Below are 25245 nucleotides of genomic sequence, written 5' to 3'. Positions count from 1 at the left end.
TCTTTAACAGTGGCATCACGTTTGCCAACCTCCAGTCTTCCGGCACCTCACCCGTGACTATCGATGAGACAAATATCTCAGCAAGAGGTCCAGCAATCACTTCTCTAGCTTCCCAAAGTTCTCAGGTACACCTGATCAGGTCCTGGGGATTTATCCTGATGAAGGGCTTATGCCCGAAACGTCGAATTTCCTATTCCTTGGATGCTGCCTAACCTGCTGTGCTTTAACCAGCAACACATTTTCAACAGATTTATCCACCTTTACCCGTTTCAAGACATCCAGCACATCCTCCTCTTTAATCTGGACATTTTGCAAGATGTCACCATCTATTTTCCTTCCATATCCTTTTCCACAGTAAATACGGATGCAAAATATTAATTTAGTATCTCCCCCATTTTCTGCGGCTCTACACAAAGGCCACCTTGCTGATGTTTGAGCGGCCCTATTTTCTTCCCAGTTATCCTTTTGTCCTTAATGTATTTGTAAAAACCCTTTGGATTCTCCTTAATTCTATTTGCCAAAGCTATCTCATGTCCCCTTTTTGCCCTCCTGATTTCCCTCTTAAGTATACTCCTACTTCCTTTATACTCTTCTTAGGATTCACTAGATCTATCCTGTCTATACGTGACATATGCTTCCTTCTTTTTCTTAACCAAACCCTCAATTTTTTTAGTCATCCAGCATTCCCTATACCTACTAGCCTTTCCTTTCACCATGACAGGAATATACTTTCTCTGGATTCTCGTTATCTCATTTTTGAAGGCTTCCCATTTTCCAGCCGTCCCTTTACCTGCGAACATCTGCCCTCAATCAGCTTTCAAAAATTCTTGCCTAATACCATCAAAACTGGCCTTTCTCCAATTCAGAACTTCAACTTTTAGATCTGGTCTATCTTCTTCCATCACGATTTTAAATCTAATTGAATTATGGTCGCTGGCCCCAAAGTGCTCCCCCACTGACACCTCAGTCACCTATCCTCCTATTTCCCAAGAGTAGGTCAAGTTTTGCACCTTCTCTCGTAGGAACATCCATATACTGAATCAGAAAATTGTCTTGTACACACTTCAGAAATTCCTCTTCATCTAAACCTTTAACACTATGGCAGTCCCAGTCTATGTTTGGAAAGTTAAAATCCCCTACCATAACCACCCTATTATTCTTCCAGATAGCAGAGAGCTCCTTACAAGTTTGTCTCTCAATTTCCCCCTATTATGGAGTCTATAATAAAATCCCAATAAGGTGATCATCCCTTTCTTATTTCTCAGTTCCACCCTGGATGTATTTCCTGGAATATCCACCCTCAGCACAGTTCTAATACTACCCCTTATCAAAAATGCCACTCCCCCTCCTCCCTTGCCTCCCTTTCTATTCTTCCTGTAGCTGTAGCATTTCTATCCTGGAACATTAAGCTGCCAGTCCTGCTCATCCGTAAGCCATGTTTCTATGGGCGGCACGGTGGCACAGTGGTTACCAGTGTTGCCTCACAGTGCCAGCGACCGGGTTCAATTCCCGCCTCAGGCAACTGACTGTGTGGAGTTTGCACATTCTCCCCGTGTCTGCGTGAGTTTCCTCCGGGTGCTCCGGTTTCCTCCCACAGTCCAAAAATGTGCAGCTTAGGCGAATTGGCCATTCTAACTTGCCTGTAGTGTTAGGTGAAGGGGTGAAATGTAGGGGAATGGGTCTGGCTGGGTTGCGCTTCGACGGGTCGGTGTGGACTTGTTGGGCTGAAGGGCCTGTTTCCACACTGTAAGTAATCTAATCTAATCCCAGTCCCATTCCCTTGATTATATAGCATCTGAAATAGTGCAGTTTTGGTCCCCTTACCTCAAAGAAGAACATATGACCATAGAGGAAGTGCTATAAAAGTTTGCTAGACTTAATGGGATAGCAGGACTGCCCAATGAAACAGTTTGGGAAAATTGAGCCTGTTTTCTCTAGAGTTTTGAAGAATGAGGGGTAATCTCATTGAATCCCATAAATTACTTAAAGGAATAGACAGAAAGCTACAACACAACTTGTATATGAAACACAGAAAGCTAGCACACAGATGCAGCAGGTAATCATGAAGGCTAATGGAATGTTGGCCCGTATTTCAAGGAGAGTAGAATACAAGCGTATGGAAATTTAATTGCCGCTGTTCAAGATACTGCTGAGACCACATCTGGAGTACTGTGAACAGTTTGCTTCCCTTAAGGAAAGGTGTAATTTAATAGGTAGTTCAGAGAAGGTTCACTAGATGATGCCCAGCATGGAAACACTGTCTTATGAACAAAGGCTAAACGGGTTGGGACTCTATTCACTGGTGTTCAGGATAATGAGAGGGATCTCACTGAAACACACTGGGATTCTTCAGGGCTTAACGGAGTAAATACTGAGAGGATGTTTCCCCTCATCGGAGAATCTGGGACCAGAGAGCATAATCTCCGAATAAAGGTGCACCAAATTAAGACTGAGACGAGGAGTTATTTCGCTTCTCAGAGGTTTGAGTGTCTTTGGAACTCCATGAGTTATCGGGGCAGAGTCCTTGTGCATATTTAAGGCTGAGATAGATACAATCTTTATCAATAGAAGAATCAAGGGTAATGGGGAAAAACAGAGAGAATGGATGGATTGAAATGATGGAGTAGGCTTGCGGGGTCGAACAGCCTACTCCTGTTCCTATTACTTATAGTCTTAGGTGAAGGTAAGATGTTTCCCCAGTTGGGGTGTTTTGAACAAGCAATGAGGAGCTTTGTTTGTTTGGGGGCTGTAAATCTTTAGACAACTATTTGATGAAGAAGCAGTGCTCCAAAAGCTAGTGTTTCCAAATGAACCTATTGGGCAATAATTTGGTGTTGTGGGATTTTTAACTTTGTACACCCCAGTCCGACACTGGCATCTCAAAATTGTGAATCTTTAGAACACTCTCTATCCCAGGAGCTGCAGAACCTTAGTCACTGAGTATATTCAGAATAGAGATTGGCAGATTTTTAAATACCCGAAAACATAAAGGGATGTAGAGATTCCATGGGAACAAAGACACTGAAGTGGATAATCAATCTACTTTGTGACAGACTGAATAGCCTACTCCTGTTTCTATGTTCAGTAATATAGAATTCTATGATTCAAAGTTTCTTTAAATAAAAGGACACAGATCAACAAAGCCCTTTAATTTAAAGGAAATGCAGCTTATTGGTCCCTTTAAATATGTGCTTGTAACTCTTATTAGGCAGGCCTAATATGATAATTTTCTTTTCAGTGGGTCATAAACAATACCTTATTTTCTTAACATGGGATTCACAGAGGCTTTTGGAGTTTGAACTTTCATTCTAGTGGAAGACTATCTTGGTTGCAGAAGCTCTGTTGGCATTTTCAGATTTCAGAATCACTTCAGCAATTCTTGTGCAATGCTATCTTAAATGTGTAAAGCAGAAACACTTTATCAAACTGTGGAGCAAATCCATTGTTTGCAGAACAGAAACATAAATGAGCATGCTCAAATTTTGCATTATGATTGATAAATTTAATTCTGTCTAAAGTTTAAAAATCTTGTTTCATAGAGTCATGGAGCGGTACAACATGGAAACAGGCTCTTCGGTCTAACTTGTCCATTCTGACCAGATATCCTAAGTTAATCTAGTCCCATTTCCCTCTAAACCCTTCCTATTCATATACCCCTCCAGATGCCATTTAAATGTTGTAATTGTACTAGCCTCCACAACTTCCTTTGGTAGTTCATTCCATACACGCACCACCTATGGCACTAAAAAAAATGCTCCTTAAGTCTCCTTTAAATCTTTCCCCTCTCACCTTTAACGTATGCTCTCTAGCTTTGGGCTCTCCTCCCATGAGAAAACAAGATCATGGCTATTCACTCTACCCATTCCCTGATGATTTTATAAACCTCTATAAGGTCACCCCTCAGGCTTCAATGCTCCAGGAAAATAACCTCAGCCTATTCAGCCTCTTAGGCAGAAGTGAGGACGGCAGATGCTGGAAACCAGAGTTTACATCAGAGTGGTGCTGGAAAAGCACAGTTAGTCAGGCAGCATCCGCGGAGCAGGAAAATCTACGTTTCGGGCAAAAGCCCTTCATCAGGAATACAGGCAGGAAGCCTCCAGGGTGGGGAGAGGCTGGAGAGATGGTAGCAAAGAGTACAATTAGGTGAACGGGGGTGGGGATGGAGGTGATAGATCAGAGGGGAGGGTGGAGAGGATACGTGGGAAGGGAGATTGGCAGGTAGCTGAAAATGTGTTGCTGGTTAAAGCACAGCAGGTCAGGCAGCATCCAAGGAACAGGAAATTTGACGTTTTGGGCCAGAGCCCTTCATCAGGAAAGAATTTCCTGTTCCTTGGATGCTGCCTGACCTGCTGTGCTTTAACCAGCAACACATTTTCAGCTCTGATCTCCAGCATCTGCAAACCTCACTTTTTACTCGAAGATTGCCAGGTAGGACATGTCATGAGGACAGCGCTGAGCTGGAAGGTTGGAACTGAGTAAGGTGGAGGAGGGGAAATGAGGAAACTGGTGAAGTCCACATTGATGTTCTGGAGTTGAAGTGTTCTGAGGCGGAAGATGAGGCGTTCTTCCTCCAGGCATTGGGTGGTGAGGGAGCGGCGGTGGAGGCGGCCCATGACCTCCATGCCCTCGGCAGAGTGGGAGGGGGAGTTGAAATGTTGGGCCACGAGGTTGATTAGTGCGGGTGTCCTGGAGATGTTCCCTAAAGCGCTCTGTGAGGAGGCGTCCAGTCTCTCCAATGTAGAGGAGACTGCATCAGGAGCAATGGATACAATAAATGACATTGGTGGATGTGCAGGTAAAACTTTGATGGATGAGGATGGCTCCTTTGGCTCCGTGACTACCTGGACAGGTCCACGCCCCTCAACAACCCACCCTCCTGTCCTGGCACCCTTCCCTGCCACCGCAGGAATTGCAAAATCTGCATCCACATCCCCTCCCTCACCATCATCCAAGACCCCAAAGGAGCCTTCTACATCCAAAGTTTTACCTGCACATCCACCAATATCATTTATTGTATCCGTTGCTCCCGATGCGGTCTCCTCTACATTGGGGAGACTGGACGCCTCCGTGCAGAGTGCTTCAGGGAACATCTCGGGGATACCCGCACCAATCAACTCCACCGCCCTGTGGCCCAACAGTTCAACTCCCCCTCCCACTCTGCCGAGGACATGTAGGTCCTGGGCCTCCTCCACCACCGCTCCCTCACCACCCGACACCTGGAGGAAGAACACCTTTATCTTCCGCCTCAGAACACTTCAACCCTAGGGCACAATGTGGACTTCACCAGTTTTCTCATTTCCCTTCACCCACCTTACCCCAGTTCCAAACTTCCAGCTCAGCACTGTCCTCATGACCTGACTTACTTGCCAATCTTCCTTCCCACCTCTCCACTCCACCCTCCTCTCTGATCTATCACCTCCATTCACCTATTGTACTCTTTGCTACCTTCTCCCCAGCTCCCCCCCTCCCCACCCCACCCCACTTATCTGTCCACCCTGGAGTCTTCCTACCTCGATTCCTGATGAAGGGCTTTTGCCCGAAACATTGATTTTCCTGCTCCTCAGATGCTGCCTGACCTGCTGTGTTTGTCCAGCACCACTCTGATCTATTCAGCCTCTTACCTATAGCTCAAACCTTCCAACCTTAGCCACACACTTGTAAACTTTTTCTGCACCCTTCCGATAGCAGGGAGACCAGAACTGAAGGTAGTATTCCCAAACTCGCCTAACCAATGCCTTGTACAGCCAAAACATGAAATTCCAATTCCAATACATAATGTACTGACCAATGCACAAAGACAAATGTACCAAACATCTACAAAAACAGAAATTGCTGGAAAAGCTCAGCAGGTCAGGCAGCATTTGTGGACAACAAACGGAGTTAACATTTTGGGTCCCGCGACCCCTCCTGAGAACTCAAATGTGAGGAATTGTCACTCGGCCCAAAACGTTAACTCGAATTTCTCTCCACAGATGCTGCCTGACCTCCTGACCTGCTCCAACAATTTCTGTTTTTGCTTCTGAATCCCAGCATTCTGTTTTTATTTAGTGTGCCAAAATCCTTCTTCACCTGTCTTTCTACCTGCACCTCAAGGTCTCTTTGTTCAACACTCCTCAACATCAAATGTTTAAGTCCTGCTCTGGTTTGCTTTACCAAAATGCAACACTTATATTTATTTGAATTAAACTCCATCAGCTACTTGTGGGCCCATCGGCCCATCTGATCAAGATCCCATTGTACTCTGAGATAACCTTTTTCTCTATCAACTCCATCACCAATTTTGGTGTCATCTGCAAACTTACAAACTATTCCTCCTATATTCACATCCAGGTACCTTATATAAATGACAAAAAGCAGTGGACCCAATACAGACCCTTGTGGCATATCATTGGTCACAGGCCTCCAGTTTGATAAACAACTCTTCACACCATACTGTGTCTCCTACCTTCAGTTGGACTGGAGTGGGGAGTGTTGCCAAACAGGGACCTTAGGGTGCAGGTTCATACTTCCTCGAAAATGGAGTCGCAGGTAGACAGGGTAGTGAAGGTGGCGTTTGACATGTCTGCCTTTATAGGCCAGTGCATTGAGTATAGGAACTGTGATGTTACCTTGCGGCTGTAGAGGACATTGGTTAGGCCTCTTTTGGAATACTGTGTTCAATTCTGGCCTCCCTGCCACACGGTGGATGTCATTAGACTTGAAAGGGCGCAGAAAAAAGATTTACAAGGATATTGCCGGAATTTGGGGGGGTGGGGGGGGTGGTGGTTTCAGCTGAATAGGCGGGGGTTATTTTCGCTGGAGCATCGGAGACTGAGGTACTAGTCAGTGTGGACAGGCAAAATCATTGCAGAAATCAAAAAAATACAGCTCTGCTTCTGGAAATATCTGCAGAAACAGCAATTGGTGCTTGCTCAATTATTTTAGAATCTCAGATCTATGGATTTTTTGTTAGCAAAACATATACAGGATATGGAACTAAGGTTGGCAAATGGGATTAGGATATAGTGAAACCATCTTTTTGAATGGCATAACAGGTTCAAGTGATTGACTTGCATACTCTCGTTCCAATAAAAAAAGATTGTACAAGTCTGCTATTACACTGTTAGCATGCTAATCAGGCTCAGATACCAGTGTGGTCATGGCAATCACCAATATTTGTTAGTTGATCCAAAGAGAAGTGAACAACACGTTTGTCATTTTACTGATGTTACTAGCATCATTTTGTTTTTTGTATTAATTCTATTGACAAGCGTGTTGTTTGAACCAACTCTAAAATATACGGGTAAACGAATACATTGACCAAATGGGAGTAATTTTACTTCGACTAAGCGGTTAAATCACTCAGTTAGACAATTTAGAATTAGATTATAGGTCCAAACAGGCTGTTAAAATTCGGTCTTTATAAGACTCTACCACCTAAGGCAAATCAATTTGGCTAACCCTAGTTAAAGCACGTGTGTATAATGTCTCTGCTATTTGCAGAAATGGATAGATGAGAAATAAAGCAAGACTGATTAATGCTTTTGTTTAAGCAAGGTTATTTGGTCCATGACCACTTGACATTAAATTCCATTTCCTAGGAGATGAAACAGCTTTGTGAACAGTCTTTAAAGCTGTCAGTGGCAGTATCAGTTAATACAAAAAAAAATTGAGAGTTTTATTGCTCAGATTTATTTGGGCAATGGTATTCAAACTTATTCTATACTTGTGTCATCTTTCTCATTTTGATTTTTAAAAACAGCCAGTCAGGGGATTATTGACAGTTCTGAGGTGAGATAGGGTATGTTATTTAATTAAGGATATCATATTGCACCATTATGTTGAATCACTTTAAAACAAATTTCCTGATAATCTAAGACAGAAGAAAATCTACAACATAAAAAAAATCACTTTGAAAAAGAATATGAGATTTGGAGATGATATCCTTCTGGGTGGAGGGAAGTAGTGAATTCATCTCAAATTGGGATAAGATATCTATAAACAGCAAATATGCTAAGCATGGCAGTTGTTAATAAAGTGGCACCATGCACTGGGATGGAGTTGAGGGGATTTTTAATGTAAAATTTTGAGGGTTAACAAAACAACATTACTGCAAATTTCTCAATGCTTTTGTAGCTAGGACAAACAGCACCACCTAATGTCTTGATAAATACAATTATTTTGACAATACTTACACTTGGAAGGGCTCCATTAAATTTGTAGCAGTTAAAAAGATCGTGTAAGAATTTTCACGTTGCCCTTTCAGTTATATTCAGTGATACTCAACTTTTAGTGATCGAGTGACATTTGGGGGTAAAATGGATACTGACTACATTTAAGAACATGTCTCACATCAATCAGAAATAATCAAACTCGAAATATTGTGTTATTGCAAAATGAAATAGCAAGAGGTTTTCTATGATAGCAGTTCAGCAATGAAGGAAAATATTGTATCATCTATCATGGGAGAGACAATGAGGCAGATACTGCGTCGACTACAGGGCAGTGAGCACTGCATAGATAGATTTAGGTGAGAAAAAATGAATGGAGGCTTGAGTGACAGATCAACATTGGGCTGGATAGAATGGGCAGAATGGCCTATTTCTGCACCATATATCCCATGCAATCCTATGGGAGGACTCTACAAAGGAAGATTGTTATGGTACTTTGTATACTGACCATACAGACTGCATAATTATCTAAATTTCCCATTCAGTTACTAAATCAAATATCTGTCCATACAATTAGCATGCTTACAATAATGCACATAGGCAGCTTAAACAACTGTTTCCATTAAAGACACATTCTTTATCCTGAAAGGAGAAAACATTGACATAAGTTGACAGGGAAGGCAAATAACATTTGGAAACTGTGTCCATTGAAGATGGTGCTTGGCTGCTCGCAGCCAATTCAGAGACCTTGAAGCAATATTATGATTTGTGCACCATCAGATCAGCGGCATACGAGTGGTACATCTGACTTTTCAAAGTTGGCATTAATTACATGTCACTACATGGCTCCATACCAATGACCAGAAACAAGCCTGATAGGATACAGCTCTTTAACAGCAGGTATGCCACTGGATAGTTCCAGCAAAGAATTCAGACCTTACTGACCACAAAAACAGGGAAGTAGGAATTTAGTTCATTTTTAAGAAGCTACCTGACGCTTTCACCCTTGTGCAACCTGTAGAATAACATCTACATTTGCTGAGAAATAGAATAGACTAACAACATATTTTAATGAAAACATTTTCACTACGCTGAATATTACTGTATGTGCAATGCTGCAGTTACGCAGCAGAGCTCATATGGTGAAGCCAATTTTACTTTTATGGGCTTTAAACAGCAAAGAACAATAATACTCATTGTACAAAAAGGTCAGCTGACATATGTGCCTGCAATAAACCAACGATAGAATGTACAGATAACTATGGCAAACCAAATGAGGTATGGGCACAACCAATAGTTGAACCTCTGATGCATTAATCACCTTTTTCTCATCCCTGTCTCAGGTTTCTGTCAACACAGAATGCTGTACCCATGTTTCTGGGTGGATCAGGGCTGGAGGGAAGATGAGAAACACAGATGTTTGCTGAATAGATTCTTTATTTTCTTTATAACTTTATGTATAATATGATTTCAATGACTCAGTTTTATCAGACATGGAATGATTTAATGTGCAGAATTTCACAAAGCAGCTATAATTGAATTTTAATGCAGAACCTGTAGTAATGTGCATGAAAAGTGCTGAAGCACTGTGCAAATTTATAAATAAACACTTAGTTTGGTACAAAATCAAAAGAAAGCGTTAATATTTGCATTGTGGTGGTGGTGGTGGGGGGGGGGCGGAAGCTCTTACATAGTAATATAAATCAGTAATTTGTATTAATAATTTTAAAGCTATGCATGCAGCCCTTTTTGTTTTGCGTTGTCATTAAATTCCTACTTCCCCGATTATAATAGTACCGCTCATATAAAGTTGTCAAGATGTAATTAAATCCTTTGGCCAGTAATAACATTGCAGCACCTTTATTTGTTGGACAGCAGAATTCCAATGCAACAAATTTAAGAAGGAGGTTTCTCATAAAAGATGGAATTTTCATTAAATGGCATCGATCTTGATCTCAGTCCTTCTCTAAGTGCTTCACAGTCAATGCAGGACATTTAAAGTGTAATCAATGTTGCAATGTTGGGAAACGCTGACAACAATTTGTGTATTGCAAGATAACACCTATAACAACAAGATGCGTAATAAGACCATTTACTTGTGATGCTGGGATTTCTTTTCAAATAGTGCTAGCTGATCTTTTGACTTCCCAAGTAGGTAGATGGACACTGCTTTCAACAAGAACCATAGAAATAATAAGCACAGAAGTTGACCATTTGCCCCACCCGAAAACACCTGGTTACTCTTTCTAATCCCATTTTCCTGCCGACAACCCATAGTCCCGCAGTTTACAACACTTAAGGAGCAGATCAGATACTTTTTGAGAGGGGTTAGGGTCTATGCCTCTACCACCAACTTGGACAGCGAATTCCAGAAACTTACCACCCTCTGCATGAAAGGGTTTTCCTCACATCACCTCTAATCCTTCTGCCACTTAGCTTGAATCTATGTCTACTGGTTTTTGAACTCTCTATCAAGGAAAACAACTCTAACCTCTCTAGTGTCTCCTTGTTGTTACAATTCTCCAGCCCTGGCAACAGTCTAATAAATCTTCTCTGCACTCTTTCAAGATCAATTATGTCCTTCCTGTAAGGTGGTGACCAGAATGCATACAATACTCCAATTGTGGCTTCACCGGTGTTGTATGGTTTCAACTCTATATCTGTACTTTTGTATTCTATAGCTCTGTGGAGGCCATAAGAATGACATTAGAGCACTCTCTCTAAACTGAATTGACTGTCAACTTGGATTGTGAGTTCAAATTTCTGGAGTGCTCAGACCCAAGAGGTAAGAGTGCGATTACTATTAGCGTGAATATAAACATTTGAGAAAATCTGACAGTAAGTTGCACAGTAGATGCTAAATATGTATATAAGAAAAAGAAAGTGAATATTCATAGAAAAATATCTTACAATGAACCTAAATTATTAAGTGGAGAGAAACAGAGCTAACATTGAGTCCAGTGACCCTGAAGAACAGTCTGAAGAGGGGTCACTAGACTTGAAATGTGGACACCGTCTCTTGCTCCGCAGAGGCTGCCAGACCTGCTCAGTTTCTCTAGCAATTTCTGTTTTTCTTTGTTTCAGATATGGTCTTAGTTTTACAGAATTATTAAGTGATGTTAACAGAGGTCACAGGCTCTTTCCAATACTTCCTCATACCGTAGAATCCCTACAGTGTGGAAGCTGGCTATTTGGCTCATTGAGTTGCCACCAACTCTCTGAAGAGCATCCCATCTAGACCCCGCCCCCCAACCCTCTTAGGGGGAATATACCTTGACTATACCTGAGTCTTCCATTCTTTGAAGGTAACCCATACTTCAGTCACTGTTTATCTTTGCCAAAGTCTTGCTTCAGTCAATCCTGATTAGTTCTATTCTTGTTCCTTTGAATTCAGGTCTTGCCAATTGATTTTACTCACTCTGGTTTGCTGCACATCATCCTTCACCACCATCCTGTACCTTATGATACACTGATCATTGTCTACTAATTGTTCCCCTACTGACACTTGATCCACTTTATCTACCTCTTTCTAAGGTTGGGATGGACACGTCTTGCTATAGGAAACATTCCTGAACACAATCTAGGAACACCCATTCATTGTTGACCCTTGCACTAACAGTATCCCAGTCTATACTTAGACCGCCATTATAACTAATGTTATAATTTTAATGTTGACTTTTAACTCTAATTTCCTGTAGATTTGTTCCTCTACATTATTTCCACTAAGTGGTGGTATTTAGACTATACAAGGCAACGTAGTTATATCCAATTTATTTCTTAGCTCTTGCCAAACTGACTGTGCTTGAATCCTGAGAGACATCCTCCATCTCCAGCATTGCACTGCTCTTTTTAATTAATAATGCTTCCCCATGTTCTTAGGTCCCTTTTAAATTTTTCCCCTCTCACCTTAAACATATGCCTTCTAGTTTTGGACTCTCCCACCCCAGGGAAAAGACTTTGTCTATATATCCTATCCATGCCCCTCATGATTTTATAAACCTCATCCTCCAAGGAAAATAGCTCCAGCCTGTTCAGCGTCTTACTTGTAGCTCAATACCTAGCAACATCCTTGTAAATCTTTTCTGAACACTTTCATTTTTATCAATATCGTGTCCGGGAGAAGCGAGGGGGCTAGCTTCCAGCCCTGAAACCCTGGTCTCAACTATTGCAGGATAGAGGCCAGCAGCACAATCCCTGAGGCATGGTGACTTGGTGTGAAGGCCCAGTAATGCAGGCGGGGGTTGTGCTCAAAGCCCAGAGGTCTGGTGCCACAGGGTGGGGGTTGGGAACGTCGCGTTGAGTTAGAGGATCAGCCATGATCAACATGTATGGCTAAACAGGCTTGATGGTCTGAATGACCTACTCTTGCTTCTATTGCCTATTTTTCTATGTCAGACAATTTTCTGCTTTTTTTCATAATATATCTTGAAATGTTTAGCATCAGGAAAGGCAAATGAGGAGTCTTCTTTCACATTTCCTCCAAAGGGCAACAACAAAAGTCAACTTCAATTATTTGCTGAGAACTTCAGCATGACACGTCAAGTCACAAACCCTTGATGGAGAAGTGACAGAAAATCAAACTGAAATGACAAGTCAATGCATGATTCTTGTCATTGGAGGGTGATTCTGACAGTTATTGTGAAAGAATAAAATCATTGACTGCAGCAAACCCACAATTGAGGAGTATTCTCCTCTGATACATACATTAAACATGTGCCTTTTTCATATTAGAGAAGGTCAATATGGGCCTGAAAGCACGAAGCATTTCTTTGAAAGCCTTAACTTCTTGGGTTGAAGGGAGTGAACAAATGGAAAAATGACAAAATGATGCATTTACATTATTTTAAACAATGAATTCCTAAGAATTTCAACACAGCTCTCAAAACAAGAAAATTTGCATGAAATTATGTTAGCAGTCAAAATTAGAGTAAAAGAAAAGCAAGGATTGATAAAGTCTAAAGAACAGTCTTATTCAACATAAGTCATTAACCCTGCTTTTTTTCTCTCCAGTGAAGCTGCTAGACCAGCTGAGTACTCACAACATGGTGCAGTGATAATGAGTCTACCCAAGGGCCTGGAGGCCCAGATTCAAATCATATCCACTGCAGATGTGTCTGAAAATGTCTGAACAAGTTGGTTAGAAAATATCTATATGTGAAAAGGCCAGTCAGTCCATCCATCCTTATCCATGCACTGACTGGCCTTTTCACATATATAAATATCTTGTAAACAATCTGTTCAGCCATGTTATGACAATTTGGTGACTGACAATTTAACACAAAGTAGCGTGCTCCACTTTTCTGAGGAGATTCTGTTCAGGGCTCCCTCAGAAATGGAGAACTGTACTTCTATTCTGACAGTTCTTTCATAGCATACAGCTGTCAGAGGAAGACAAACCATGCTCCCTTTTTAAAGCAGTCAGTTGTTGAAATTTAAAGGTTCAGACGGCCTTTTTGACAGCTGCTGTCAAAGAGTAAGTACACAAGGTAACTGTTACGTTAGAGTGTGGGATGCCAGATCAGTCAGGGGTAAAGGTGTCAGCCAAGCCAGTAGGGTGCTAAGCTGGTAGGGTGACAGCTAAGTAGGATGTCAGATGGGAATGGTGTCAATTGGGTAGCTGCCAGCAGGAGAGGAGGTAGGGTGACAGCTGGGAAGGGGGCCAGGGTGTAAGGGGGCAGTTGTGTTTTTAGGGTAGCTTGGGTGGTCTAGAAAATTCTGATGGTGGGTTGGGAAGCTCAGCTATGAGGAAACTGTTCAAGTTTGTGGAGGGGAGATTGAGTTGAATGTAGTCCAGCATGCAACAGGGAAAATATTGAATGGGTCTGGGACAGGGCTGCTAGGAAGCATTTCCTCTAATTTTCTTTGCAAGTGCATGGCCCTGAAGCCCACGTTCAGCAGCAACTTCTGGAACAGTGAGTAACTGCTGCAGCTGGGAGGCCATCACCAATTGTCATGCATGGAATCTTGAAGCAACTAAGTATGGGGTCTGTTTAATAGCTACTCAGGACCAAGACTATGTATTTAACAATCTAACTTTTCCTGTGTAACTTTTATTTAACTTCAGCAGAGCTATCCAAAGTCTCAAAAGTTTTATGAGCCTTTTTTGAGGTTCCAGGTGGAGTGAGGTTGAGCTGTGGGAATTTTATTTTCTCGTGTAATTGCTTTAGAGTTATGATGAGAATTCTGCAGGATTCCTTTGCACAAATTACACATATATTCATAAAAAAAACCTGTCTCACCAGCAGAAAATCTATTTTTTTCAGTTTTGGGTAACCTTGCTCAAATATTTTACTTTTAAGCATTCCAAGAATTTCATCTGGGGTTAAAAAATATTTCAGCATTCACAGAATGCAACCTTTTGCATAAAATAAATCTGGCACGGCAGCATTTAACAATAAAATATTAATTACAAATGCTGCTTAAAATAAATTCCATCACATTATATCACTTGCAAACTATCCAAACTCAAAAAAAGTGCATTTGTTTTAACATTCAATCTATGAAAAACACTGATAATATATCGGTACCAACATAATTACCCCCGAATTCCAAACTAATTCAAATGGACAAATTTTCAATCTGCCTACCAGTATCTTTTGAGGTAAGTTTTCGTCTTGCTTTTAAGACTGGTTGTGATGCTTCCACTGAACCGGGAGGGAATGTAATTTCCCGCCTTAATGGAGGTTGCTGTTGTTGTGGGACAACAACCTGTGAGGCTGGAACTGGAGGGCCAACCTTCTGCATCTTCATGGACGACATATAGGGAGATTTGTTGGGAGACATTCGGTTTTCTAAAGATCGCTGAAAGGGAGCTGGACTTGGTGCTCTGGAAATGTGGTTTGGCATTGAAGGAGTAGTCTGGTAGGAGGACTGAGGTGGTCGTGAGATAGGAGGCATGGAAGCTGAAGACATGTATGAAGGCTGACGCTGGTTCACATGAGAAGGCCATTGACCTTCATGGTTCATTCTCTGGTCAGGTAATACCATTTCATCAGTGCGATTCATCCCTGCATATGGCGATGCCTGCGGAGGTGCTCCGGGGCCTTGCCTGTTTGGATATGGGTAAGGCATATCATTCCGTGATTGCCACATGCCCTGCTGTGGCCCTTCAGTGGAGGATACTTGCATTGGTCCTCCCATCATTTGTGGTGGCATTCCATGTTGCTGCACTGGACCTGGACCCTGCATTCTCTCTCTATTGTATGTTAACGGATACTGGTTTTGCATGGATCTCCTGTCTGGTCCAGTGTAAGTGTTTCCATATTGGTTGTACATTTCCTGCTGTTGGTTGCCATATTGCATGTTGTACATGTCACTCTCATGACGCTTTGGTGGAGGACCATATATGCCTTCCATGGGTCGCTTATAGTTCTGTGTATCAAAATAGAAACAATGATAAATACACGTGTAAAGGCACATATTTTTATAAAAAGTCTTTCATTAAAGGCATGTTGATTTATTTGTACAATTTACGATCAGCTAGGAATAGAAGCTAAATAATGACGAAGGTGCATGTTCAGGAAAAGTATGTTGAAGTATCACAGAAATGAGAACTCTATAGCTCGGAGAAAACTCCGCTCTAACATAATTTAATCAGAAGTATGTTTCAGGGTTTGAAAACTCAACAAACTAAATTGCCCAACTTCATGAGCAACATTGAATTTTTTGAAGATCCCCCACTTTGATATCTGTAGCCAAACTAGATGAGCACTATAAACTAAGGAGATCATGACTGCAATGATTTTTAATACATCATCATTTAAATTAATACCAAAAACTTAAATGATAATGAAAGTTTACTGGAAGCTCCTTTTGTCAAAAAAACCATATCCCATTATGCATAGAAAAATTATAACAATAAAAAAAGAGACTTAGGAAATAAAACCATGGATGCTGGAACTCTGAAACAAAAACTGAAATTGTTAGAGAATGTCAGATCTCGAGCATCCATGGAGAAAAAGCAGAGTCAGAATTTCCGATCAAGTGACCCTTCTTCAGTTTTTAGATTAGGGTGGTGCTGAAAAAGCACAGCAGGTCAGGCAGCATCAGAGGAGCAGGAAAATCGACGCTTCGGGCAAAAGCCCTTCATCATTGCCCAAAACATTGATTTTCCTGCTCCTCGGATGGTGCCTGACCTGCTGTACTTTTCCAGCACCATTCTAATCTAAACTCTGGTTTCCAACATCTGCAGTCTTGTATCATTGGCAATGATCTGAAATTCGCTGTTTCCAAGGGTGGTGATAATGAACACAATCAACGATTTAAAGAAGAAACTGGGTAGAAAATAAACTTGTAGGATTAAGTAGGTAAGTGAGAAAATGTAGCTGACTGTAACGTTCTCACGTAAGCCAGTAAGGACTTGATTGGCCAAATGGCATCCTTCTGTGCTGTGCAGTGCCAAGAGACAGCCTGTGTCCCGAAGAAAATATCACGCAATTTGAAGTTATTTGCAATATACCAAACAAGGAAATGAAATAATACCTCACAATCATTTAAATTTATTTTAAAAATGAACTGCATTACTTCACTTTTAATATGCACATTTGCAACTTCACCTGCTGCTGTTGATAAATTCCTGTCTGATGGCCTCCATATGCTGTCTGTCCTGAGGAGGGACCTTGGCCTGGGTACTGTTGGCCATAAGGATCATGCCTGCAATGCAAGTGTTTTAACATAAAATCTTAAAAATGTACTGTCCCAAATTGATAAAGTAAATTAACTTGATTGCAAACTAATGACTGCCTTTCATTAATTTAACTAAAAGAAACCGCTGCCCATAATTTCAGTTAAGATAGTTGATCCAGCTTAAATGAAGGCAAACATAAAATTTCAAAATAATTACGATCACCTTTGCTTGGCAAATTAAAAAAAAACTTTTTATACTTACCAAAGTTAGTAGATAATATAATTACATGGATCAAGACAATTCACGTCTGCAGCCAGACATCTTGATGCAGCATAAATATTCTCAATTAACACTAAATATTTTAGGATGATAGATAAAGTAGAACATAGAACATAGAACAATACAGCACAGAACAGGCCCTTCGGCCCACGATGTTGTGCCGAACATCTATCCTAGATTAAGCACCCATCCATGTACCTATCCAATTGCCGCTTAAAGGTCGCCAATGATTCTGACTCTACCACTCCCACGGGCAGTGCATTCCATGCCCCCACCACTCTCTGGGTAAAGAACCCACTCCTGACATCTCCCCTATACCTTCCACCCTTCACCTTAAATTTATGTCCCCTTGTAACACTCTGTTGTACCAGAGGAAAAAGTTTCTGACTGTCTACTCTATCTATTCCTCTGATCATCTTATAAACCTCTATCAAGTCACCCCTCATCCTTCGCCGTTCCAACGAGAAAAGGCCGAGAACTCTCAACCTATCCTCGTACGACCTATTCTCCATTCCAGGCAACATCCTGGTAAATCTTCTCTGCACCCTCTCCAAAGCTTCCACATCTTTCCTAAAGTGAGGTGACCAGAACTGCACACAGTACTCCAAATGTGGCCTAACCAAAGTCCTGTACAGCTGCAACATCACTTCACGACTCTTGAATTCAATCCCTCTGCTAATGAACGCTAATACACCATAGGCCTTCTTACAAGCTCTATCCACCTGAGTGGCAACTTTCAAAGATCTATGTACATAGACCCCAAGATCCCTCTGTTCCTCCACCTGACTAAGAACCCTACCGTTAACCCTGTATTCCGCATTCTTATTTGTTCTTCCAAAATGGACAACCTCACACTTGGCAGGGTTGAACTCCATCTGCCACTCCTCAGCCCAGCTCTGCATCATATCCAAGTCCCTTTGCAGCCGACAACAGCCCTCCTCACTGTCCACAACTCCACCAATCTTTGTATCATCTGCAAATTTACTGACCCACTCTTCGACTCTCTCATCCAAGTCATTAATAAAAATTACAAACAGCAGAGGACCCAGAACTGATCCCTGCGGAACTCCACTTGTAACTGGGCTCCAGGCTGAATTTTTACCATCTACCACCACTCTCTGACTTTGACCGGTTAGTCAGTTTTCTATCCAATTGGCCAAATTTCCCTCTATCCCATGCCTCCTGACTTTCCTCATAAGCCTACCATGGGGAACCTTATCAAATGTCTTACTAAAATCCATGTACACTACATCCACTGCTCTACCCTCATCCACATGCTTGGTCACCTCCTCTAAGAATTCAATAAGACTTGTAAGACAAGACCTACCCTTCACAAATCCGTGCTGGCTGTCCTTAATCAAGCAGTGTCTTTCCAGATACTCATAAATCCTATCCCTCAGTACCCTTTCCATTACTTTGCCTACCACAGAAGTAAGACTAACTGGCCTGTAATTCCCAGGGTTATCCCTATTCCCTTTTTTGAACAGGGGCACAACATTCGCTACTCTCCAGTCCCCTGGTACCACGCCCGTTGACAGTGAAGACAAAAAGATCATTGCCAACGCTACTGCAATTTCCTCTTGCTTCCCACATAATCCTAGGATATATCCCGTCAGGCCCGGGGGACTCGTCTATCCTCAAGTTGTTCAAAATGTCCAACACATCTTCCTTCCTAACAAGTATCTCCTCTAGCTTACCAGCCCGTTTCACACTCTCCTCTTCAACAATATGGTCCCTCTCGTTCGTAAATACTGAAGAAAAGTACTCATTCAAGACCTCTCCTATCTCTTCCGACTCAATACACAATCTCCCACTACTGTCCTTGATCGGACCTACCCTCGTTCTCATCATTCTCATGTTTCTCACATACGCATAAAATGCCTTGGGGTTATTTTTTTTTAGATTACTTACAGTGTGGAAACAGGCCCTTCGGCCCAACAAGTCCACACCGACCCGCCGAAGCGCAATCCACCCATACCCCTACATTTACCCCTTACCTAACACTATGGGCAATTTAGCATGGCCAATTCACCTGGCCCGCACATCTTTGTGACTGTGGGAGGAAACCGGAGCACCCGGAGGAAACCCACGCAGACACGGGGAGAACGTGCAAACTCCACACAGTCAGTTGCCTGAGTCGGGAATTGAACCCAGGTCCCTGGCGCTGTGAGGCAGCAATGCTAACCACTGTGCCACCGTGCCGCCCTTATCCTTGATCCTATCCGCCAAGGATTTTTCATGCCCTCTCTTAGCTCTCCTAATTCCTTTCTTCAGGTCCCTTCTGGCTATCCTGTATCCCTCCACTGCTCTGTCTGAACCCTGTTTCCTCAACCTTATGTAAGCCTCCTTCTTCCTCTTTACTAGACATTCAACCTCCCTCGTCAACCAAGGCTCCCTCACACAACCATTTCTTTCCTGCCTGATAGGTACATACATATCAAGGACACGTCGTACCTGTTCCTTGAAAAAGTTCCACATTTCCACCACATCCTTCCCTGACAGCCTATGCTCCCAACTTATGCTCCTCAAATCCTGTCTTACAGCATCGTAATTTCCCTTCCCCCAATTGTAAAATCTACCCTGTTGTGTGCACCTATCTCTCTCCATAACCAAGGTGAAAGTCACAGAATTGTGGTCACCATCACCAAAATGTTCACCCACTAACAAGCCCATCACTTGTCCCGGTTCATTACCGAGTACCAAATCCAATATGGCCTCCCCTCTGGTTGGACAATCTACATACTGAGTTAGAAAAGCTTCCTGGACACACTGCACAAACACTGCCCCATCCAATCTACTTGATCTAAAGAGCTTCCAATCAATATTTGGGAAGTTGAAGTCGCCCATAACTACGACCCTGTGGCTTCTGCACCTTTCCAAAATCTGTTTCTCAATCTGTTTCTCCACATCTCTGCTGCTATTGGGGGGCCTATAGTAAACACCCAACAAGGTGACTGCACCTTTCCTATTTCTGACTTCAGCCCACACTACCTCCAAATGCAGATCCCCCTCAAACTTCCTTTCTACAGCCTTTATACCATTTCTAATTAGCAATGCCACCCCCCCCTCCTTTTTTACCACCCTTCCTAATCTTACTGAAACATCTGTAACCAGGAACCTCCAATAACCATTCCTGTCCCTCATCTATCCACGTTTCTGTGATGGCCACAACATCGTAGTCCCAGGTACCGATCCACGCCTTAAGTTCACCCACCTTATTTCTGATACTCCTTGCGTTGAAGTATACGCACTTGAGCCCATCTCTGTGTCCGCAAGTATTCCCCGTCAGTGCTACCTTCTCCACAGCCTCCCTACATTCTTGGACATCCTGACAAACAGCTAGCCTACTTGCTGGACTACAAGTCCGGATCCCATCCCCCTGCCAAATTAGTTTAAACCCCCCCCGAAGAGTGCTAGCAAACCTACCCCCCAGGATATTGGTGCCCTTCTGGTTCAGGTGCAACCCGTCCTGTTTGTACAGGTCCCACCTGTACAAAATTCTTATCTTGCAATCGCTGGACCCATGTATGCTGGGATATTATAAGCATCACAAAAAATGTCCACCTAAAAAAGGTGGAGAGTTTACGGGGTATTGTCACCAAATTAAAAATATCACTGGGTGAAATTAGTGTTTTACACAAATTTACATCTAAAACCCTCAGAATGGATGCTCTCATAACAGTGTTAGTCCATAATGTGTTTTTAGCTGGTAAACCTTACGAACTCAACTTGTCTATGCCGACAAGGCTTCCTAAACTGAACTAGTTCCATTTTCCTGCATTTGGCTTATTTACCTCTAAACATTTCCTAGCCATGTGCCTGCCCAAATGTCTGTAAAATGTTGTAATTGCATTTGCCTCTATCACCTTCTCTTGCAGCTCATTCCACATATGCACCACCCTCTGTGTAGAAAACGCTGCCCTTCAGGCCTCATTTAAATCTTGCCCCTCTCACTTTTAACCTATGTTCTCTAGTTTTGAATTTGCTACCCGAGGGAAGACTCCTTGGCTATTCATGTTATCTATGACCCTTATGATTTTAGTAACCTCTATAAGGTCACCCCTCAGCCTCCTATACTTCAGTATAAAACAAGACCCAGCCTATACAGTGTTCAGCCTGGAATGAAAGTGTTCCCATTCTCTTGGGGCTGGAAATTATAGGCAGTTTTACTGAAAAGAGCTTATAGCAACAGTGAAAAAACCAAAGATAAATTGCTATAGTAATTTATTTCCTATACCATAATACTTTGCAACATTCGTTGTGTATGGAGCAGAAGTGTCTGCTTACTAAAGTTCAGGTGAGTAAAAAAGCAGAGCAAAAACCTGAAAGCAATGCTACTCTCACAAATGTTTTAAGGATTAATTGAGTGAATATCGAAAGACCATATTTGTTTATAATTACCTTTGTTGTGCAGGGTAGCGGTTTGGTGAGTACATGCTTGTGTCACTGTTTGATGACATCATGTTAGACTGACCTCCTGGAGGCCCCATATTGCCTTCAGGACCCATTCCATGTTCAGGCCTAGAAGAAAAAAATATTTTGTTGTGTTTCTGAAATAGTCACATAGTACCATATGAGAGATTATCAATCACAGATACATGTGAAAAGTACTAGGCTATAGAATAAACTTTAACAAAAATACATTCATGAAATATGTTGGCACTAGACAGCCCCACATTTACTGTCTTCAACTACTGCAGTCTCCTGTGGTGTAGTGACAGCCACAGTGCCTTAAAAAAGGGAACTGCAGGATGGGTCAGTGATATAACTCCATGGCAGGATAGCACGTGGCTTGGCAGGGAATTTGCAGGTGCTGGTGCTGTCATGTATTTACTTTCCTTGAACTTCCAGATGCTCATAGTTGTGGTTTTAAGGAACCTTTGCCAGTTACTGCATTGCATCTTGTAGAACACACTGCTGCCGAGGTGAAGGGAGTAAATGTCTCTGACTGTTCTTTCCAGTTCAGTTTCTGGTCAATGACAACCCCTAGGATGCTGACAGTGGTGCATTCAACTTCAGTGATGTGAAGGCAAGGCCAGGGTGATGATTAGATTCTGTCTTGTTCTAGAGTGTCATTGTCTGGTACATCTGTGGCATGAATGTTACTTACAACTTATTAGACAGAGGCTGGGTGCTACCAGTTTGTGCTGCATACAGATACAGGCTGCTTCAATATTTGAGGAGCAGTGAATGATGCTGAACATTGTGCAAATCATCAGCAAATATCCTCATCTCTGACCTCATAATCAAGGTAAGATTGAGGAAGCAGCTAAAAGATGCCTGGGCCTAGGATACTATCCTAAAGGGTTTTCATAGGCTGATATAACCGACTTTCAACAACCACAACCAGCAGCAGAAGAGCATGACTCAACCAATGGAGATATTCTGCCCACCTCCTTTTGTCCAGGTTTCTTGATGCCATAATTTATCAACTGCTGCATTGATGTCTAGGGCAGTCACTCGCACCTCAACTTCAGAATTCAGCACTTTTGTCCATGTTTGGAGTAAGGCCATGATAAGGTCAGGGTGCTGAATGGTTCTGGTAGAATCCAAACTGGGCATCACTGAGCATGTTATTGCTGAGCAGAAGCTGCTCTCTAATGCTGTTGATGACACCTTCCATTACTTAACTAATGATCGAACGTAGACTAATGGCTCAGTTGGGCTCTTCCTGCGTTTTGTGGCTAAGGTGTATCGGTGCAATTTTCCACAGTTTTGTGTAGCTGTCAGTCTTGTTGCTGTATTGGGACAAAGTGACTTGTGGTGCAGCTAGTTCAAGAGCACACAATTCTTTACTATTATAGCCGGAATGTTGTCAGGCCATAGCTTTTGTAATATCTAGTGCCTTCAGCTATTTCCTGATTCCCCAGGAACAGAATTGAATTGTCCGAAGACTGGCATCGGTGATGCTGCGTACTTCGGGAAGAAGCTGAAATGGATAGTTCAATTAGCATATTTGACAAAAGATGAATGAAAATACTTCAGCCTAATCTTTTACTATGCCTTAGGCTCCCACATCATTAATGATAGGAATATTTGTGAAGCCTTCATATCCTTTTAATTTTTCTTTTATTTATTCATTTTGTGGGATGCGGGCATCGCTGGTAGGACAGCATTTATTGCCCAACCTTAGTTGCCCTTGAGGTGGTGATGGTGAGCTGCCATCTTGAACCACTGCAGTCCACCTGCTGTAGGTTGACCCACAATGCCATTAGGGAAGGAATTCCAGGATTTTGACCCAGCGACAGTGAAGGACAGCGATATATTTCCAAGTCAGGATGGTGAGTGACTTTGAGGGGAACTTGAATGTGGTGGTGTTTCCATATATCTGCTTCCCTTGCACTTCTAAATGGAAGTGACCATGGGTTTGGAAAGTAATATCTGAGGATCTTTGGTGAATTTCTGCAGTGCATTTTGTAGATAGTACACACTGCTGCTACTGAGCATCAATGGTGGAGGGAGTGAATGCTTGTAGGTATAGAACATAGAAAAATACAGCGCAGTACAGGCCCTTCGGCCCTCGATGTTGCGCCGACTGAAGCCTACCTAACCTACACTAGCCCAATAACCTCCATATGCTTATCCAATGCCCGCTTAAATGACCATAAAGAGGGAGAGTCCACCACTGCTACTGGCAGGGCATTCCATGAACTCTCAACCCGCTGAGTAAAGAATCTACCCCTAACATCTGTCCTATACCAACCACCCCTTAATTTAAAGCTGTGTCCCCTAGTAACAGCTGACTCCATACGCGGAAAAAGGTTCTCACTGTCAACCCTATCCAAACCCCTAATCATCTTGTACACCTCTATCAAATCTCCCCTAAACCTTCTTTTCTCCAATGAGAACAGGCCCCAGTGCCTCAGCCTTTCCTCATACGATCTTCCTACCATACCAGGCAACATCCTGGTAAACCTCCTCTGCACCCGTTCCAATGCCTCCACATCCTTCCTATAGTATGGCGACCAAAACTGCACACAATACTCCAGATGAGGCCGCAACAGAGTCTTATACAACTGCAACATGACCTCAGGACTCCGGAACTCAATTCCTCTACCAATAAAGCCCAGTACGCCATATGCCTTCTTCACAGCACTATTTACCTGGGTGTCAACTTTCAGAGATCTGTGTACATGGACACCAAGATCCCTCTGCTCATCCACACTACCAAGTAGCCCAGTAATCCATCTTCTTGTTACTCCTACCAAAGTGAATGACTTCGCACTTAGCGACATTGAACTCCATTTGCCACCTTTCTGCCCAGCTCTGCAACTTATCTATATCCCGCTGTAACCTGCCACATCCTTCTTCGCTGCCCACAACTCCACCGACTTTCGTATCGTCCGCAAACTTGCTCACCCAGCCTTCAAGCCCCTCCTCCAGGTCATTTATAAAAATGACAAACAGCAATGGTCCCAAAACAGATCCTTGTGGAACACCGCTAGTAACTGCACTCCAAGATGAACCTATACCATCAACTACTACCCTCTGTCTCCTTCCAGCCAGCCAATTCCTAATCCAAACCTCTAATGCACCCTCAATGCCATACCTCCGTAATTTTTGCAGTAGGAATTGGTATAGTGCCAATCAAACTGATTGCTTTGTCTTGGATGGCGTTTAAAATCTTGAGTGTTTTTGGGGCTGCACTCATTCAAGCAAGTGGGGAGTATTCCATCACATTCCTGAATTGCGCCTTGTAGAATGGTGGGCAGGCTATTGGGAGTCAAGTGGTGAGTTATGTGCCACAGCATTCCTAGATTCTGACCTGCCCATGTCACCAGAGTGTTTATGTGATGAGTCCAATGGAGTTTCTGGCCAACGATAACCCCCAGGATATTGATAGTGGGGGATTCAGTGATGGTAGCACCGTTGAATGCCTAGGGGCAGTGGGTGGATTCGAGGTGGTTATAGTCTGACATTTGTGTGGAGTGAATGTTACTTGCCACTTGTCAACCCAAGGTTGGATGTTGTCCAGATCTTGTTGCATTTGAACATGGACTGATTCAGTATCTGAATAGTGCTGAACATTGTGTAGCCATTGGTCAGCATCCCTTCTGACCTTATGATGGAGGGTAGGTCATTGATGAAGCAGTTGAATATGGTTGGGCAGAGGACACAACCCTGAGGAAATCCTGCAGAGATGCTCTAGAGTTGAGATGACTGATCTCAAATTGCCACAATCATCTTCAG

At 42.6% G+C, this 25245-nt stretch overlaps 1 protein-coding gene across 12 annotated transcripts in view; it reads right to left on the bottom strand.

The window, feature by feature from the left end:
• The window catches only part of arid1b (AT-rich interactive domain 1B), a 609086-nt gene that overhangs the window by 14910 nt on the left and 568931 nt on the right, over positions 1-25245 (bottom strand). For all 12 annotated transcript variants that reach the window (XM_060831573.1, XM_060831574.1, XM_060831575.1 and 9 more), the window contains 3 exons: positions 21457-21576; positions 16706-16802; positions 14738-15521 (listed from right to left, as the gene is read on the bottom strand). In XM_060831573.1, the coding sequence (XP_060687556.1) occupies positions 14738-15521; positions 16706-16802; positions 21457-21576 (1001 nt within the window). The remainder of the gene's footprint in view (positions 1-14737; positions 15522-16705; positions 16803-21456; positions 21577-25245) is intronic.

This window comes from Hemiscyllium ocellatum, chromosome 10 (genome assembly GCF_020745735.1).
Source record: "Hemiscyllium ocellatum isolate sHemOce1 chromosome 10, sHemOce1.pat.X.cur, whole genome shotgun sequence".
In the NCBI taxonomy this organism is placed as follows: Eukaryota; Metazoa; Chordata; class Chondrichthyes; order Orectolobiformes; family Hemiscylliidae; genus Hemiscyllium; species Hemiscyllium ocellatum.
Note: the sequence above shows the minus strand (reverse complement) of the source record. Positions and strands in the feature narration are given on the sequence as shown.